Source organism: Emydura macquarii, unplaced genomic scaffold (assembly GCF_026122565.2).
Source record: "Emydura macquarii macquarii isolate MOO-44397 ecotype Brisbane River unplaced genomic scaffold, CSIRO-AGI_Emac_v2 contig_369, whole genome shotgun sequence".
In the NCBI taxonomy this organism is placed as follows: domain Eukaryota; kingdom Metazoa; phylum Chordata; order Testudines; family Chelidae; genus Emydura; species Emydura macquarii.
Genome location: NW_027130506.1, coordinates 5,388,837 through 5,408,897, shown reverse-complemented (window position 1 = coordinate 5,408,897; position 20,061 = coordinate 5,388,837). Strand labels below are relative to the sequence as shown.

The 20,061-nt window shown below is 40.7% G+C and overlaps 1 protein-coding gene across 4 annotated transcripts in view; it reads left to right on the top strand.

The window, feature by feature from the left end:
- Positions 1-20,061, top strand: part of ATAD2 (ATPase family AAA domain containing 2) — a 116,545-nt gene that overhangs the window by 2,404 nt on the left and 94,080 nt on the right. For 2 of the 4 annotated variants that reach the window (XM_067531061.1, XM_067531085.1), the window contains exons 1-6: positions 145-796; positions 9,532-9,674; positions 14,467-14,516; positions 15,650-15,803; positions 17,766-17,868; positions 19,069-19,156. In XM_067531061.1, the coding sequence (XP_067387162.1) occupies positions 554-796; positions 9,532-9,674; positions 14,467-14,516; positions 15,650-15,803; positions 17,766-17,868; positions 19,069-19,156 (781 nt within the window). In that variant the 5' untranslated portion in view covers positions 145-553. Of the gene's footprint in view, positions 1-144; positions 797-9,531; positions 9,675-14,466; positions 14,517-15,649; positions 15,804-17,765; positions 17,869-19,068; positions 19,157-20,061 lie in introns of those variants that run through there. The other 2 variants (XM_067531068.1, XM_067531077.1) reach the window with 2 other exon arrangements.

Here is a 20,061-nt window from a genome sequence, read left to right as displayed (position 1 = left end):
CTTAACTAGCACGTGATGTGTGCTGGCCCGGCAGCCATGAACGACAGGGTGACAACGACCCGCAGGGACCGTGCTCCGCGAAAAACAGCTGTCTGAACGCTCGGGCACTGTCTCTTTAAGCGACGGGCATTGAATCTCCTTTCAGCAGGAAGCAGTGGAACAGGCAGGCTGAGCGCGTTTCTCTTAGCCAATCAGAGCCGGGCAAAGTCTCCACCAACTTTGCACGCGCCAAAAATTCCATACAGGCGCCATCTGTCCGAGTCCTTCCGCACCCTGTCCGGAACTAACTGGCAAGGAGAAAGAGTCCAAAGGGACAGCGGGGCGAAGCAGTCTCCTCTAGTGTGCCGCAGGGCCCATGAGTGAGTGTAACAGCGGATGCCACAAGACCGCCGTCTCTTAGTAGTCGCTCTACGGCTCTTGTGAGGGGTGGAGGCGGAGGGATATGACGGTAGGGTAGTGAAGCGACGTCCCGCGGTTTGTGGCGCCAGAATTCGGAGAGAAGCCACTGCCCCCCTCAGGCGAACCCACCCGAAACGGGTCCTCAGCCCCGGCCATGGTGATGCTACGGAGCAACTCCGGCGGCGGCTGCAGCGGCGGCGGCCGTCCCCCTGTCCCGTCTGCCGCGGCCCGGGACAGCCAGGGATCCCTCTATGACCTGATGGACTCGAGCTCCGAGTTCCTGTCCCTGGGCGAACCCGCGCCGCGGAGCCGCAGGCTGGGCACCCGCTCGAACGCCGCCGTCTCCGGCAGTAAAGGCAGCAGAGGAGCTGGGGAGACACCGGAGTCCCCAGGCAGCGTGAGTACCGGGGCGGCCCTGCTGCGGACAGGCAGGGTGACGCCTTCTCCGACTTTTGCCAGGCCCGCCTGAAGAGCTCGGTTCCCTCGCTGCCACCCTGGCCTCGGCGGTGACTCTCCTTTCCCACGGGAGGGGGACTAGGGCCAGTGTGAAGTGGGGGAGGGGGAGCCGAGCTCTCCCGGCGGGCCTGGTGCCCGGGAGCGGGGTCCCCCGCCCCCTCCTGTGAAATTGGGAGGCGTGGCGTCCCAAGCTCTGTGCGAGCCCGGAGCCCAACCCCGTGGTGGGGGAGCACCGGAGAGACTAGTCTAGGAGGACATTCAGCAGCGGCAGCCTGGGGTGAGAGGTGCTCGTGTTGGCTCTGCCCCGGGTTCCCGCTGCCCTGTGGTTGGGTAATGGGATTACCTTACCTGCGAAGCTGTAGTCACACTCGCGTCTCGCCCCCAGTGCTGGCTCCAGGGCCTCCTGCTCAGTACCTTCGAGAGTCAGAGCCTTAGGCCTTGTCTTTAGTATTGAAACTGTGTGGCTCTAACTATAGGAGGTAGGGGTATATAAGTGTAAGGTCTGCTCTATACTGGAGAGTTTTGTCACAAAAGTCAGCTTTTGTGGACACACTGCAAGCATCCCCTCTCCCCCCGCGTACAAAACAGCCCTGGGTTTTTTTTTGTCAAAATAAAACTACCTTGACGAGAGGTGTAGGGCTTTTGTCAGCATAGCTAGGGTGATGCAGTGTCAATGTAGGCACTGTTTCCCCTTAGGTGGAGGGGCTGTCATTTTTGTCAATTTCACCACTCTGCTGCAGCTGAAATTGACAAGAAAGCTGTGGGTGGCTGGGTCCTGCTCTTGCTGCTGCAAAGGTGGGGGAGGAAGGGGGGCTGCTTCCCAGTTCCTGGCTGTGGGCTGGAGGGGAAGCCTCTGGTGGCTGGAGCCCAGCTCAAGGCTGTGAGCCGGCCCACAGGTGGCTGGAACCCATCTCCTGGTTTGGACCAGGATGTGGGGGGCAGCCCACAGGGAGCCCAGGAACCTATGGGCTCCCAGCAGGGAGCTGAGTGATGTGGCTTTCAACTCCCCACACTGCTCCTTAGGTCGGTGGAAATGCTTCTGGTGAGGACACACTCCACCAACCCAAGAAGAGCAGTGTGGACATCAGTCACCGCTGTAATTATAGTGGTGGCTGTAACTTGACACATGTCAATTTATTTTTTTAAGTGTAGACAAGGCCGAAGTAACACTCTGCCATTTTTTTACTGCAGGATAGCTCGAGTGTGTTAGTTACCACAGGTGAAAACTCACCTGTTAGCAATGAAGACAAGACCATTGAAATGAGATGGTACTGTGGTGGATTGTGCAGATTAACATGTAGTCAGCAATGAAAGTTTTAAAATTATGTTGTTAACTCTGAACTCTAATGTTGTTAGTTAACATTCCTGCTCAAATCTATGAGAGCAGATCATACTTTTACACAATGACTGAAGCTGTTGGAGCATAAAGTTGTAGTGTCCTAAAAAGTATCAGCTTGCTGAGCCCATGCAACTCTCCCAATTCAATTCTTGTCCATATGGGAGAGTGGGGGAAGGATTCCCTTTTCAGGAGGGAATTGCTGAGAATAGACCTGAGCTCCTTGTCTAAAGGAAAACTTGGAAACTAGAGAGGGTAAGTCTTGTCAGTTCCAACGGAGCGACAAATGCACAGACATCCTGCTTACTCTGAACACATTGTATAAAATATTCCCATCCTCATGCACTAAATTTTTTTCCACCCCATTATGTCTCACATCCCAGAACTGGTCATGATCATCCTGGTTTACCTATTAAAAACAATAGCGAGAGAATATAATAGAGTAGTGCATTTCATTTCACTTATATACCATGCCTAAAATTATAAAATAGGAATGCATTGGTATACTGCTACTTTAATTGCAACTTTTTCACTCCCATATCATCCTGTGATGGGCTCGTACAGCTGTAGCAGCATGTTCTGAGTTTATGACCTGGAGACCACTTCATAGGTAACAAGTTGAAAAGCTAAGGGATTACTGTATTGAAAGGTGTGTATGCATGGTTTATCCTAAATGAAAGATCTAAGTTCTTTATTGGTTATCCAGAATATAGCTGTTTGAAACCTAGAAGGTAATTTGGTCAGAAATTAAATCAGGTCAAAATGCTCCACCAAGATCTGTCCCTCTGTAAAGTCTTCTGGAATCCCTTAAATGTTGCCATGACTATATTAAGTACCCACAGTAAGAACAGCAGGTGTCTGGCTGAGATATATACTTCAATTGGGAAGGAAAATAATGTTCAGTATGTGAAATTCAAACGTCCACAACTACTTCACAACTAAATATCTCTCTGGTATACATGACATTCCCACTTAAGATGTATGTACATGCCACTTCTGAAGTGCAAAACAAAGGTTTTTCAAATTAAGTTCAAAATAGTCTTAAAGCTTCATATTTGCATAATTTAAAAACAGAACTACATTTTTAACTTTCCCCGACAGAGTAAGTATGAGAGCAGCCCAGAAGGAACATTTGGGAGTTTGATGTTCAAAGGGATTTGAAATGCCCAACTAAATTCCAGGATTGCTACCAGTTAGCAAAACATCACAAGAGAATGAAATTCAAACTTGTATGTCACAATTTAGTTTGAGAAATGTTAGGTCTGTGTGGTTGAGTATCTTTTGAAAACTAAGTTCTTGGTCCCCTTGTGTCTGGGGCATTTCCTGTCTCCATAGCAGCTGGAGGCAGAATAGATCTTTGCTTTGAGCCTGGGCTTAGGACTGCTGTTCAGGAGGAACTCTTCAGAATTCTGTCTACAAGCATCACACATGAGATTTCAGGTCTCTCTTTGTAGCAGAGCTGTCGCAGGACTTTTTAACTGTCAGTTTCTTCAGTGTCTTTAAGTCTTTTCACTCAAAACTTCTAAACTAAACAAAAATCCTTCTGACTTTTTCTGATCTGGGTGAGGAAGACAGAATGTCTCCTCCCCTTAGAAATAGCCACAGACAGCAGGTCCCAGGCTCCCAGATGGCATGGGGAGAAGTTCCATGCAGACACTGTTGAGCAGGCTGCAGCAAAACGTAGCATGTGGGTGAGATACATGCTGAGATGGTTGAACAAGTTGCATTCAGAGAATATATCAGTCCCACTCTGAATCATTTTACTCCATACTACTGATTCCCTTCCCTGGGAGATAGGCCTACCTCCTCTCCCCTTCCAATGGTCTTAAAGTGGCTACTTATTTTCGTAAGAGTGACAAGTGCAATACATGCCTGCAGCCTCTCACAGCCCTAGTCAAGTTCCTGCTGTTGGACACTTGCCAGGCTGCTCTGCGGGGCCTGAGCATTCTTATGTTCCTCTTTGTCTGCAGACTTTCTGGCACATTTCTAGCACACAGACTTTCATAATCCTTCCTTGGAATTGGGAGCCCATGGTCCAGCACTGAGAACCAGTGCTGATCTCCTGTCCCCCAGTATCACCTCAACTCTTAAGCACACATTTTTTCCAGAGCTCCATTCTTGTGGTTACTCTAGCTTCTAGTTTACCCCTTTGGGGATGTATGAAAGTTGAAGCAAACAGACGCAGGTTTTTCTAGAAGGATTTCCAAAAACAATCACTCTTTACTTTAGATAACACAAGAGGAATACAGATCTATGCAAAATAAGAAAAGTCTGCATGCAATTCCTGCCTCTGTTTCTTCACCCTTCTTGAGCATTCTTTGAGATTTGGTCAGAGTCCCTTTTCCTGAACTTGACTATTCCAGCACATTTTTCTCTTCCTTTACTGGCTAGACAGCGAGAGCTATTTGTACTAATCTTATTGTAGAGGTCTATAATCTACTGGGAGGCCACTGTGAGCGTGCATTAAAAAAGTACATAAAATCTGCTTTAAAATAGATTTCCCTAGTCCACTTTCCAAGACTGATGTTGCACTGGACTCTGATTTGCTGTGCATTTAAAACGTCCAACTACATGTCCCTGAAGGGTGCCATAAGTGAAAAGGAAATGTGTTTGTCCTTGTCTGAATAACCTTCTAATCATGATACACTGAGCCCAGCAGCCATTGCTAAAACCCTTCTAAAGCATGGTTTTGAATGAACAAGTAGAAGGACTAGTTACAACCCTCACAAAAGTCTAGCAGCTAAGATATTGGCCAAGACCATTTTTAATTCAGGAGTGAGACAGAAGATAGTGTCTGATTTGCCATTTGTTAGCACACCCTCCTAAGATAAAAGGCTCAGATTCAACCCCAGGCTATCCTTGTATGGATTCCCAGCCCAATTCTAGCTTTGCTTCTAGCCTGTAATTAAAACAAATCATTATACAAAGTACTTTATCAGAGATCCAGTACTAGTATCTTGTGGTGAATTCATTCTTAATTATTTAACAGCTACCTGATGTTGGGTCTAGATAGCAGACCTTATGCCTGGGAAACATATTTTGACTCTTATATGGAGTAGATCAGGGGAAATGTAGCTCAAGAAGTAGATATGGAGTATAACCTGTCTCATGCTATGGATTGTCAAGTGCACCCCTCCACATCTGCAGACGACTCTTCAGAAGCATGGTATGTGTGTATAATCTTCATCACCGCTTAGAGAATCAGCCTTGTTCAGATCTAGAAGTGGACACTATTCCTCAGTTCTACACCAAGAAAGAAAATCAGGGTCAACTGGCTCAGCAAGACTCACTTAGAAGGAGGGGAATGCAGTCTAGATCAGTTAATGTTTTGTTGCATCACAGGCCATGTTGAAAGCCTATTGATGAACCTATAGGCATTTAAGTCCAGCTGGAAAAAACCAAGAGGTACTACATGAGACAGACACACCCAAAATTGGAGAATGTGGTCCTTTTAATCTTGAAGTGGGCAAAAAAGCCTCAGTCAAGATATATGGACCAACTCTGCAGCATTTCCTACTCATCGCTGGTGAAAAACTCATTTTTCCCCAGTCTCTCCCTTTGGGCAAACACAGTTCTCCTCTGAGGCATAGTTACACATACAGGGCAGTTACATAAGGGCATAGTTACACATACAGCACTACAGTGCATCTGGTGGAGACACTCTGTGCTGATGAGAGAGAGCTCCATTGGGCATAATATAACCACCTCCACAAGCAGCTGATGCTATGGCAGCGGGAGAAACTCTCCTGCTAACATAGTGCTGTCCACAGCAGGGCTTAGGTTGGTGTAATTTACATTGCTCAGGGGAGTAGCTTATTCACACCCCTGAATGACCTAAATTGGACCAACATAAACTGTAGGGTAGACATAGCTGAGGAGGGTGGAGTTCATATTCTGCAACGAACAATCTAAGGCTATTTCGCCAGCCTTCTTTCCTGTAGAGGGGTGGGAGGATTCCCAGGACTCTTCTCCTGAGCCACAGTCTCCCATAGCTGCAAGCTGCTCCGTAAAGGAGCAGCCTTCTCCAGTTTGGCTCAGCCTTCCTTAAGCACCTAAACATAAATTCCAGCCGCCTTGGCTATTTCCTAGCCCTTTTCACTCTTGAGGTGTAGGGTTTTCACAGCAACCTTCTCTCATGTAGTCTCATGCAATTCTAGGCTGCTCTGTAGAGTCCCTCTTCTAAAGCTCAGCCTCTGCTGAGTCAGTCCTGCACTGGTCCTGGCTGGATCTAAGAGTACTCTCCAGCTGCAGCTGATCACACAGCTGTGCTTATTTCTCTTGCTGTTTCATTCCTCACAGCAGGATTTAATTTATACAATTTCTCTTTCCTAGAAGGGAAATAACTCATCCCATTAGAAGACTCAAAAGATGCCCTCCTCCTAGGCCCAATCAGTTTACCAAAATTGGGGGTACTAATAAGGCACAGATGCACTTAGCCCTAGCTCACCCTTAGGTGCCAGTCATTCTATGACAGCCTCTTTTATTCCTTTTCCCCTTTTAACTAGAGAGTAAAGATGGTAAAAGAGATGGTGAAGGAAGAGGCCATAGCGATTATAATCAACCTTCTCATTAACTCTCATGTCTGGGTTCTCAGACCTGAACTAGATGTAACTGGAACCTCCTCTCAAACTCCCAGCAAACCCATGCACACAGAAGAGTGTAACAGGAACCTATCCTGAACAGTATCCACTAAGCCATCAGTGGAGAGGTACGCTTGAAGCTGAGAGGAAGGAGATAAAATTCTCACTTTGAGAAAGTGATAAAAGCCCTCCTAGCAGCTAAGAGGAAATACATCAACATCCTTTTGTGACTCACTTGATGTTTAGATGTTGGTGTTACAAGGGACACCAATCAGTTGAAGCGAAAGACATTCTATGTTTGGGGTTTTGGGTTTTTTTTTAAATAAAGTGGCCTGACCCAGAGGCTCATGGTCAACATTTCTTAAAAGTGCAAGTCAGTAACCTAAGGTAGATTGCATTATAAGAAACCAATCCCTCATCACCGTTGTTATGAGAGGAGACTCAAAGAGCTTGGCTTGTTTAGCCTAACCAAAAGGAGGTTGAGGGGAGATCTGATTGCTCTCTATAAATACATCAGAGGGATAAATACCAGGGAGGGAGAGGAATTATTTAAGTTCAGCGCCAATGTGGACACAAGAACTAATGGATATAAACTGGCTGTCAGGAAGTTTTAGACTTGAAATTACACACAGGTTTCTAACCATCAGAGGAGTGAAGTTCTGGAATAGCCTTCGAAGTGGAGTAGTGGGGGCAAAAAACTTAGCTGGCTTCAAAATTGAGCTTGATAAATTTATGGAGAGAATGGTATGATGGTATGGTCTAGTTTGGCAATTGACTGATCTTTGACTACTGGTGGTAGATATGCTGGTGGCCTGTGAAGGGACGTTAGAAGGGGTGGCTTCTTAGTTATTACAGAGAATTTTTTTTTTGGGTGTCTGGCCGGTGAGTCTTGCCCACATGCTCAGGGGTTAACTGATCACCATATTTGGAGTTGGGAGGGAACTTTCCCCCGGGGCAGATTGGCAAAAGCTCTTGGGGGTTTTTGCCCTGTAACATGGGCATGGCTTGCTTGCTGGTGGATTCTCTGTACCTTAAAGTCTTTAAACCATGATTTGAGGACTTTAATAACTCAGTCATAGGTCGGGGTCTATTACAGAAGTGGATGGGTGAGGTTCTGTGGCCTGTTGTGCAGGAGGTTAGACTAGATCAGTGTTTCTCAACCTTTTAAGTAGCACGTACCCCCTAACTTCTGAAAATTTTAATAAGTAACCCAACACTCAATTTTCCACTCTGGGAGCTGGGACTGGGCGGGAAGCGGCAGCTGCCACCTGCCTCCCTTCACTGGGTTTTTCACCACGTACCCCTGTACCACAGGTTGAGAAGCTATGGACTAGATGATCATATTGGTCTCCTCTGAGTTTAGAGTCTATAATGCATTCCTAAAGACCACCACTCTTCTCAGTCCTCTGGCAATATGTACATTCCTGTCATGATGTTGATCTGTCGCCTATGAGTCCTAATAAAACCACCTTTCAGCTTTGTAGCTGGTAGGTCTCTTTCTCATCGAAAATAAGCTACCTGCTCACCACCACCTTGTCCAACGGGGGTTTCAGAGCTTGGTATGCTCTCAATGAAACTTCAGTTATATTTTCTGTCAAACATGGTAGCTCTGTGAACTAACCAGGCCTCCATCACCAAGGTATCCACAATCTCATATAATAATAAGAAGTGGTGGTATTGCCCTTCTGATTGAATCCAGACATCCTCAGAAAGTAGAAGTGGCATAAATTAGATGTGCCTATGTGTTCAAAGTCTCAGTTAGAACTTTTCATTACTATGCACTCTGAAAAAAGCAGTGGTTTTGTGAGCAGAGATCACACATCTTAGGAGGTCTGCAAGGCTACCACAGAGACATCTCCACACTTCTCTAACACGAGACATCCTGATCCCTACAGATGCAGCATTTGGTAGAAGGCTGTTACAGAACAGGGTGTCCCAGTAACTCTTACTGCATGGGTAAATGGAAGCCTCCTTAGGGATGACCTACTGATTTTTACATCCTATAGTGAAGACTGTAGGCCATGGAAGGGACTGATAGAGGGAAAATTCGATGTCTTACCTGTGAATTTTCATTCTCAGGCCCTCCATGTCCAACAGTCCTTGTCCAAATGTCCTCCCTTGAAGGATTGCATTATGTGTAGGGGTGTTTTTTGGTTGTTGCTTTCTTAATTATTTTGAAAAGGAAGGTGTTCATCCAGGAAATCCCTAAATTTCAAGTCAAGGCTCTGCTGCAAGTGGTTTGAGTTGAATAGTACTGAGGGCTGGTCTACATTTCAAAATTAGGTTGATGTAGCTACAATGCTCAGGGCTGTGAAAAGCTGTAGTTAGGTTGACCTAAAACCCAGTGTAGATGCAGCTAGGTCGACGGAAGAATTCTTCTGTTGACCTAGCTACTGTCTCTCGGAGAGGTGGATTAACTCCATCAATGGAAAAACCCCTTCCAATCATGTAAGAAGCATCTACTACACTGTGGTGATACAGCGGCACATTTGCAGTACCATAGCTGTGCTGCTGTAGCAGTAACGTACCCTTAGTATTTTTACATTTTGGAAGCTATTCTAGAGGGTTTTTCCTGAGGAGCAGTCCAAAACCCAGGTGCTGAATAAAGATCTGGGCTGCCTCCTCGTTCAATGGAGATGTAGAATACTCACTGACTTGGAGGGTCCTAGAATGAAAATTCACAGGCAAGAAGTAATTTTCCCTTTTTACTGAATGCACGTAGTTCAACTAGAAACATTTTCTTTTTCTTTATTTTCCTAGGAATTTTCTTCTGAAAAAATTAAATGTTTCACTGGACGTTCCTTAAGATCAATGAGAAAAAATAACCTGGACTCTTCAGACTTTAGCTTTGGCAAAAGCATGGAAATGTTAAGTGAAAATGTTAATGGAAGACACTTTACAAGGTAACTGTTCTCTTTCCGTGTCTTTTAATAGTCTCTGTTAAATTGAAATCTAGTCACTTAAAGCAGAGGAGGAGTAAAAGTAGTTTCACGTATTCCACCAGCTCCTAGATCCTTCTTCTAATTTTTGCTCTTTTACAAACAGGTATTTGGGGGGTGCCGGGTGGGGGAAGAATGTCTCTTCCACTGCTGTGTTAAGAATCTCCACAAACAGGGAAAGGTGAAACTAATTTTACACAACGCTATCATGCACAGAGCAAACAAGCTAAGAAAATAAAGATCCTCTTTTCAAATCTTCTACTTAGGGTAATATTAACTGTAATTTGAAACAATGGTAGGTCAATTTTTCAGATATGAGTGGTATAAAAGCTGATAGTATCCCTTTAATGTTAAGGTAGGAGACTCTTTATTCTAAGAATCTGTTTTCAAATGCTGATAACTTCTTGGGAAAAAAACCATACTTTCAGGGAAAGTTTTTTGTCTTTTTAGCACAGTCATATTTGTGTCCTTGTCAGTGGCTGAGAACAGACTTTCCCATTCACTCTTAGCAAGTTGACTTATGCATTCCTGCCGAACTGGTTCTTCCATCTGCTTTCTGGCAGGGTGGATTGATTTAAATCAAGGCAATTTAAATCATGATTTAAATCATCAAGAGAAAATCGCTGATTTAAATCAAGTTTCCCACATTTCTTAAACAATGGTGCAAATCTGATCACTAAAACATGTTAATTTACAACTCCAATACAGCATTTTACAACATCTAGAAGGGTATGCTTTGTGTAATTTTTTAGATACCTTGATTTTTATTAATTTAGGAAATAGTACATAATACTCATTACCTTTGTCAAGTTGCAGATGCTGCAGCAGTACATTAGGAATGGTAAGAATTAAATCACACACAAACACAATAGCACTTACATTTTATTAAACTAAATCATAAATGTTTCACATTTGCAATTGCAGCAGTCAAGTTGCCAGCTGTCCTTAAACTTTTTTTTTAATTTTCAAATTTTATTAACTCTAACAGACAAGTCATCACAACACTAAAGGTACACTATCCTTAAAACTTCTACAACAGCTCTCAACTTCCCCACTCCCACTGTCATTTTTATTCATAGACTGAAACAGAAATATGAGTTTTCCTGCTTTTTCAACTTCCAGTCAATTTCTTAGCTTTGAGTGAATAATACCAAACGATGAAAATATTCTCTGTGTGCCTGCAGAGGAAGCTTGCTGTGAAAAGTTGGCTTAGCAACTGAAGGAACTCTGTTTCAAGGTGCCTGGCTAATGATTTCCACCAATTCAGGGGAGTGACTTCGTTCAAACCATCATCAGTAAGCATGTACTGTTTAAATGGTTCCGTTCCAGGCCTGAAATTTATTAAGACTGACATAACTGAGGAGTGATTTTGAGATGTCCATGCCATGGCAGCAGCATCTTCTTCAGAAGTCAGGCATCTACCTTTATATCTGGGGTTGAGAATGTTCGCAAGAAAATGAGATGGAGTTAGTGCTTGATCCATTTGCCTCTTTGTTGCCTGCAGTTTAACTTTCTGGTGAGGTATTTCTTCAATGTCTCTTGAAGTGCCTTCCAAATTTCGACAGCATCAGCAATGCAGCAACAATTTCTCTGAAGTTTGTTTCAGGCTATGGATAAAAGCTTCAGTATACTGAGCATATCCTCTACATTCCTCTTTTTAATTAAATGTTAGATACTTTAGATGAGATACTTCCATCTATTTTATTACGTTTTTCTTCACAAAGTTTTATGAGAATAGGCCAGTTCTTAATAAATTGTTCAAAACAATCAACCACAGAATTCCATCCAACATCTTGAGGGAGAATTAGTTTGGATCCTCCTGCTCTCTTCAGTGAAGCTGAAGCAAAATGGTTGTTACGGAAGTATTTTGCGACTTCAGCAACATTTTCTTTTATTCCTAGAGAAGACATATTGGCTAAAAGATGTATTAAATGCACTGCAACCATATGTTAAGGAGCATCTTTCCATTTCTTCTTCTAAGTATCTTCTCATCTTTGCCATGTTTGCTGCATTGTCTGTGACAAAACTGTGCATTTGACAGTTGAATTTTTGTTCACAGTTTATTGCAGCTTTCACTGCTACTTTTAAATATTCTGTGTGGGCAATTCCCAATGTATGTATTGTTTCTGAAAGATATGCAACCCCATCTTCTGTTGTCACACAGGCACATATTACTGGATCATTGTGTACATTGCTCCACCCATCAAGGCTTAAACTGGCAAATTTCCCCTCAGTATTTCTTGCACACAAGTTCCTTCTCAGACACTGTATCTAGCAATCTTCCACCAATGTCTGCTCTACCAGGTGGAGTGTAGCCTGGTCGTAGGGACTCAACCATGTCAATGAAGTGTTTATTGTTAACAATGTGAAAAAGGGAATTTGTGGCATAGATGAACAGAGCAGTCTTTTCATCTATGGCAGTGTTTCTCAATTAAATTTGGCCACGGAACCCTTTTGAACTCGATTAAATAATTGCAAAACCCCCCAAACTCTTAAGTGTTTTTACATATGGGGCCAAAAAAAGTCAAAATAAGCAAATTATAAATATAAATTAAATTACACTTACACTTGATACCCTCCGCTGAAAAATCCGGGACATCGTCCCTTTTTCGGCAGCACGGAGAACAGCTGCTCGCGGAACCCTAACAGTGTTCCGCAGAACACCAATTGAAAAACACTGATCTGTGGTGTCTTGTTGGTATTTGCTGGTCCTTCCTACAATAGTAGTGGTTTTACTGAATGATTGAAATCTTTTGCTTGCTACTGATACTTTGTTGTCTGAAATAAGTTTAGTTGCAGCACTGCTGCTAAAAGTACCACTGGATGCTTCTGAAGTTGGTGCAGACACACTCAGTCTCTTATTCGTAAATGGAATCCTCAAACAAAATTCAAAAATGATTTTGAATAGTCGTTCTTCTCAGTTCTTCTCACTCTATTATTCAGTTAATCATTTACATTTTTTTCAGCAAGGATGCAGATCTGATTCCAAATTACCAAAAAAGCAAAGACTGATTGCACTTAGAGTGCACTTAATTTTGGAGTAAGCCCTATAGAACTCACTGGCACTTCTGTTTTTTGAGAAAACAAGTATAGGATGGGGTTCCCTTGGGGAAGCTGAGTTATGCCAAAGTAAAATAGGGAATAGACTTATGGCATCACCATTAAGGTCTGTGGTCATGATATTCCAAAATAAGGGGCATGTATTATGTAATATAAAATAAGAAAGTGGCAACTGGCAACTCAAGATTTCTCTTATTGCAGCTTTCTGTCCCGTATGCTTGGGTGATTGATTAGTTAACTAGGTTTAGAATCTAGCAAGCCATAAGGATTAGCTAAGATATACTTTTTTTTCTAGCAACATCCAACATAGCAAACAGCTTGGGAATTTGTTAAATCACATTTATACTAAAAGGCATAGAGAGAGTATTGAAGAATGATGCATTGCAAAGTGAATTATTTAAAATTACTAACCAGTTGATCCACATTGTTCTTCAGACATATTTGCATCTTCATCCACATCATTTTTTCCCAATAAGCAGTTTTTATTATGATGTTTCATTCTTGCAACTAGGCCCTGCATCTCCTCCTTGAACTGCTTACACTTGACAGGTTTTCCTTTTTTATCCAGGGAAGGAATTTCTTTAAAATATTCCCAGATATAGTCTCTCTTATGTCCAGAAGCCATGATAGTTTTTCTGTGGCAAAAGTGTGGGGGAATATAGGAAGCTGTGTGTACACTGAATAATGTCTTCCCTTTTTCTTTCCAGTCCACTCTACTGTTCATTTCTACTCTGCCTCCGTCCTTTGTCTCTGTCTTTAAGACAGTGTCTTAACTAACTCCTCTGCCTTGTTTGGCCCAGCTCCACCACCACATAAGCACAGAACAGTAACAATCCTATCCAGCCTGTGTCTTTCTTTGCACACGTGACTTTAGTCTGCTTAGAAACAGAAACTGAAAGCCCAGAACTTTCAAGAAGCAAGAGCAAGTAGTTAGGCTGGACAGACTAGAGCCATTAATTCATTTTTGAGAGACTGTAAGTGTAGGTTTAGCATGTTTGTGATGAGATTTAATTGTAACTGTTATTTTTGAATGAGAGAGAAATTTAGTATATATTGATGATTTTTAAAAAATCAAAAAAATCTGGTTTAAATTAAAATAAAATCATCCACCCTGCTTTCTGGTCAGTTTATGTTGTGTTTGAGCAGGGAGTGGAGCAATATAAAGATTGGACCATACTGTGTTAAATTTTTACAGTTAAAACTAAAAAAGAATAGAAAAGATGAGTGTATCATGGCCAAGTGAATTTTAATATTTGCTTCAAAATCTTAGCATTTGGATAATTTAATTTTTTTTGCCTGTAACTACTATTGTTTGTATAAGGTGGATGTACTACCTCTTTGTCATATATACTATAGTAAAGCCAAGAAAAACTCCACAGTTATATATGTATGCTTCACGTATCAGTCCTTTTGTAACTTTAGAATTGGCCTTTCAAACTTTAGATCTTCAGTAGGGCAAATCAATTATATCTTTCCAAGTCTGGAATTACAAATGCTCTCCCAGACCTATATCTGTGCATTCAGTGTCCTGATCCTTTTTGAGCTCTTTGGACCCTATAAAAATAATACATCTTTTGTCTGCATGAGCCTGTGTTTTAACTTTGATTTTTTTTAAAGATAGTGAAATCTAGAAATTGATGCCCAAATTGGGTTAAACAGGTGCAATAACTCTTATATTTCCCCTTTCTTTATATAGGCAGTCGGCTAAGCTGCAGGCTGACAAAAAAAATGAAGATTGTAAAAAAGGTAAAGGAAGCAAATAAAATCTTTTCCCATTTTTAATTAGTAGTAGGCTTTAAAGTGCCTGTGTTTTCAATTAACTTAAATTGTTTCACTTGAAATCAACCTGCAGTGCTGAATAAATTACTTAGTATTCTTAGCTCATTTTCAGGCAACTAACTTTTAATGGCAGAACTAATATAAATTATATGCAGTATTCCATGTCATTGAAAATTACCGATTGGGCCATAGTAGGGTGTTGGAATTACATGCATCCTTATGATTTTGATAGACGCCAAGAGCAGTACCTGGAATATGGCAAACTATAGGTTTTGCACTCAACTTCTCATTGTTTAAAGTAAACTGGTAACCCCGTCATTAAAACCTACGTGTTTGCTATAAACCTAAACTTAATGATACAGTCTTTATTTGACTTAAAACTACATAAAATATCACTTAACTGTGTGATATAGTAGTGATTATTTCACTGTCCCGTGTGTTAACTATTTTAATAGCATGCCTTTAGTGTGAGGTGACCAATGCCATGTATAAATGTTGGCCAGATTATTCAAAAGTGACTTGAAGTTTTGAGTATTTTAGTATGTGAGTGCGCAACTTGTTACAAATTAAATCTCCTGAAAGCATGAACACTGATCCTATGAAAATCTGGTTCCTTTAATCTGTCAAGTTGAGTATTCAAAAATTGAGGCACCCAAAATAGTTCTTTGTGAATTGCTTGCCTCCTGTATTTAAAAATATTTGTATGATACAACTTTGTATTAATCAGTGAAGGAAAACATCTTAAAAGTAGAATATGTAGATTAAAATCATGCACAATTCTGTTTTACAAGATAGGAATAATTATTCCAGTTTGCTCTTAATTAGAATGTAAACTGCATATGTATATTGGCTGGTTACATTTTCTAAAATCTGTTAGAGAGAGAATTTGTATATGAGTATTTTTAAGTATAGAATTTAATGTGTAGAAGTACTTATCATTTATTTAATTTTAAAAATTAAAGTTGCAGTCATAACAGTAACTCACATAATCATGTATTTAAACAAAAGTCCAAAACTGGTGGATTTTTGCAAGATTTTTCCTTATATTTGGGGAAAATGTGTTCTTTAATACTGTACATTTAAAAACATAGTAATTTCAGTTACTAGGCCTTTGAAAACCAGTGCTGATGTGAAAGCCACTGAACAAGTCCATGAAGAGAGTGGGGATGTGGAGGTACGTCGCAGTTGCAGAATCCGTCGAAGCCGTTACAGTACTACAAACCAGTCCGTTTTGTTTGACAAGCTTATAACCAAGTAAGTGTCTTTCTGTTCTTTAAATATGGTAAAACAGTCCCTAAAAGCTTGCTTACAAGTATGTGCTTGAATGCCATGTGAGCTAAACTTATTACAAATGTTTGCCAAAAATAAATTGACTCTGAGAATTCTTTATATATGTTCCCATTGCACTGCTGAGTTCCAAAAGCCTTCTATAATGCAATACCCATTGGAATGCACAACCTACTGCTCGTGGCACCAAGTGTTCAGAACTAAGGTTATAAAAAGACCATGTGGTCCCAGCCACCTTGTTGCTTCCTGTCTGCAGTCAATTGTGAGTGGTAGCACCTTTCTTCCCTGTTTGGAGAACATTTCTTGATCCCCAAGCTTTTCCTATAGTTGATGTTAGTGTTTTTAGAATTTTAATTTAGAATTTTATTGTAGTCTTCACTGTTGTGCAGTGAGGCCAGTTTGACCCTGGTTTTAGCCCATAGAGCAGGGGTGTCAAACATCCAACCCGTGGGCTAGATACGGCCCGCCAACCTTTTTGATTTAGCCCCTGGCAGCAGCGCGTGCTGCCACAACATCTCGCAGTGTTGTACTTTCTGGTGGTGTCGTGCGTTGCCGCCAGAGGCTCGCGACGTCACACGCTGCCACAAGATCTGTGTACTCTGGCACTGTGTGCACGACACGCAGCGCTCCAAAAGTGCCTAGTATTTTTATTTATGGTATGTATGGCCCACTTGAAGTACATTTAATTCAAATCTGGCCCACCATAGCAAATGAGTTTGACACCCCTGTCCTAGAGAGTTATGACTAATCCAGTCTTCAAAGATCTACCAAGACTCAATTTAAAGGTGTATTTTACACCCATCTTTTGTTTAAAGATGTATGCATCAAACTCTGCGCTTTGAGACTCAGTTCCTGGATTGTTGCCTGTGTACCTTTATTAACCCTTGCTTATAGGATCAAGCAGCTCTAGGCTTGTCTTATGAAAGAGGGCCCATGTTCCACTTTGCAATCAACAGCTGGTTACACCATCTTCAGTGCAGAAAATGCCAGTGATGAGGAAGCTGGTAGCTTGGTACAAAAAAAGCAAATACTGTCTCCTGTCTGTTCTGACTTAAGAATAAACTGTTCCAAGAAAGGAGTTGGTTGATTCTGGGACCCTAGTGTTTCTATCACCATCTTAGGCATCAAAGAAGCCTACTCCAGATAGTAACTGATTGGTCCAGCAACATCCTTGGTGTCAGGAACTCCTTATGTTCTAAAGAGTTCTTATTCCACATGTGTACAATTTGGTGGTTGGGCCCTTAAGTGATGGAGTTTCTCTTGTGGCTAAGGAAGGAATTGGCTGGCTTAGGGACTTCATTAGTGCTGGAGTTTTCTTCCTTTCATAGCCTCTGAATGTTTGGTGCTATAGGATGGCACTTGTGTAGCCTCAGTAGGCATTGCTTTTCTGAAGATTCTCAAAGCTCAACAGCAATAGGGTGCATGTCTAGTAAGTGTAACTAAAGAAAAACAATACTAAGTTTAGAAGTACAGTTATTTGCGAATAAACATTTTGTCCTGTTGTCTCTTAAAGGGACACTGTCATTTTAAAATAATTCTTCTGACTGAAAATTATTTACTTAGTACTACCACAAATAGCACTAAAAACTTCAATAACTGTAAGTCATTAGAAAAATATTTCTCTATTGTATAATTGTGGTTTTTCCCATTTTCGTGGGTTTTTCACACAGCAATAGAGGAAAGAAACATTGTTTAAAAAAAAGAGAAAAAGTTGATTTGTAGATTGTAAATCCACGAAAATGGTCGAGATTAAGGGGCAAGTACAGCATCTGAAACTGTTTTTAAACTTAGTTTTTAAAAAACTGACTACACCTCAGTTTGACTGTCACTTTAAGCACATCACGTTGAAATTTCATGCTAACTGATACACTGTTTTCTTTTTCCATACTGTCTGATGAACTCATGTACATATCACTCTTTTTATATCAGCACTGCAGAAGCAGTATTACAAAAAATGGATGACATGAAGAAGATGCATAGACGCAGAATGATAGACTTGGAAGACCTTGGGGTGTTCAATGATGCAGAGGAAGTAAATATGTACTCAGTATTTCTTTAGATGCATAAGGGGCTGCCTTTTAGACAGTCAAAAGATTTGTTTAATTGTATTTTATTTTTAATATAATTGAATTAAGCTGTTGCAAAAAGAATAACATGATCCAATACCATTTTTATTTTTGCTTTCTAGAATGATGGTCATAAGACATGATATCCTCTAGCAACAGGAGGTGGTTTTGTTTTCAGCCACAGTCTCTTGCATTTCATATTGGTTATATTGAGAGGGGTAGAGAATATAAAATACTGGCACACTGTTAACCGCATTTCACTGTGACTTACAACATTATATTCTATCTTCTGAATAGTCTTATTACCAGTTTTGAATAGATATTTTGTATTTACTGACAATTATTTCAATCTTTTAAAACTTTATTTCTTAATAAAAACTAAAAGAACATAAACTTGACTTAAATCTGTAAAAGGATTGCTAGCTGATTAGGCCTCCAGTGCATAAACGCAACCAGTATGTTTATCTGTTGTAGCTTTGATCCTCATCTGTCAATTTCTATTCTATTTTGCGGGTTAAAGCAAACATAGAGAATGGTGCTAGTATGGAAAGTTTATTTATAGCTTTAAAAAGGCACCTTCTTACTCTGTGTGTTGCTATGACTAAACTTTCAGCTCTTATTTGCCTGCTTCATCTTAACATGTTACCACCTCAGATATTCTCTTAAAGAGAGATACATACAGTTGAGAAATTTGCAACTTATATGTGCAGCTCCATTCTTTTCACTGTTGCTGGAAGAAGTTCTTTCAGGGTGCTTGTTATCGTCCTTCCTAATTTTACTGTCCATGAACGAAGGCATTAACTGAGAAGACAGAGGCAAAGCAGCTAGTGAACTGACTTTAAAGAGATGGGCCCTTTCTAGTTCTTAGATTACTTAACATTCTACTCAATATTAGGTATATAGTTTTCAGATTGGGTTTAATTTATTACTTAAACTGAAATGAAGTATGCTTGATGTGAATATTTAGAGACAATAAACTTGGCCTTCCAATGCCATCTTTTAGTTCTTCTGCAAAGTAGAACTGCACTTTAATTTAGCCTTTTATGTATGTACAATATCTTGATAAATTTGCTGTATATAGTGTCCATGCTACAGGTACTGGAGTATATGCAAAGTTGCATATATAACTGTCACTGATTTTTTTTCCTCTCCCCTCTCATAATTAGGAAAATCTTGATATGTACAGTAGAGGAAAGCAAAAGAGAGAACAAAGAACTGATGAAGAAACCACTGATAATCAAGATGGCAGTGCAGGTCATTGTTTATCTTTAATTTTCTTTATTGTGTTGTATTGAACATTTTTAATGTGGTCTGTTGAAGTGTTCGGCACTAAAGAAATTGTTTTCATAAAACATGTCTCTCTGTGTTGTGTGCAGTTGCAAGCTTCCATCTTTTCTTGATGTCACAAGCCAATAGAAGCAAGAGATGTCATTTGAACAAAGCAGAAATGATGTTCCAAATAAAGCTTGCTATGCTTTACTTTCACTCTAAGTGAAAGTAGCAAAATGTTATGCAGATACTGCACTGTAGAATATAAAGACAATTTCAAAAACATATTTGAACATCCAGAATCTTTTTCATTCTTAGCCATCTTGTTGAAATGAATCATCAAAATTGCTGATGCTGAGACTATTTAGCATTGTTGTAGATGTACTTTTTCCTCACAACACATTGTTAGATGTTTCTGCCCCATCTGCGTAGGATGTTGCTAAGGGCCATTAATCCAAAAAAAAGGGAACTTACTGTCCTAAAAGTAAATTCAATTTGCTAGTTCTAGATTCTCTGTTCACAGTTCTTGAATTGCTGCAGCCAAGTACCGTAACTACCATAACTTATTTCAATTTTTTAATATAAAATGCTTTTAAGAATGTTATCAATTTGAGATCTTACATGTGTAGTCTTTAAATTGCAGATATCGCCAAAACCAAAATATTTGAAAATCCATTCTTCTGTTTCCTGCTAACTCAAGACCCAGTTTTCTTACAACTATGGCTGTTGAACACTTGTAGTAATACTGTGTTTAACCACAGTTTTTCTTAGTTGTTTTTAACAGTAAATTCTTTTATTTCTCCAGTATATGTAGATTCAGAATTTGATTTAAATGTCAACAGTTCTACAATGTTTTTAATGTAGTTTTTTTGTATTATATCTTAATCCAT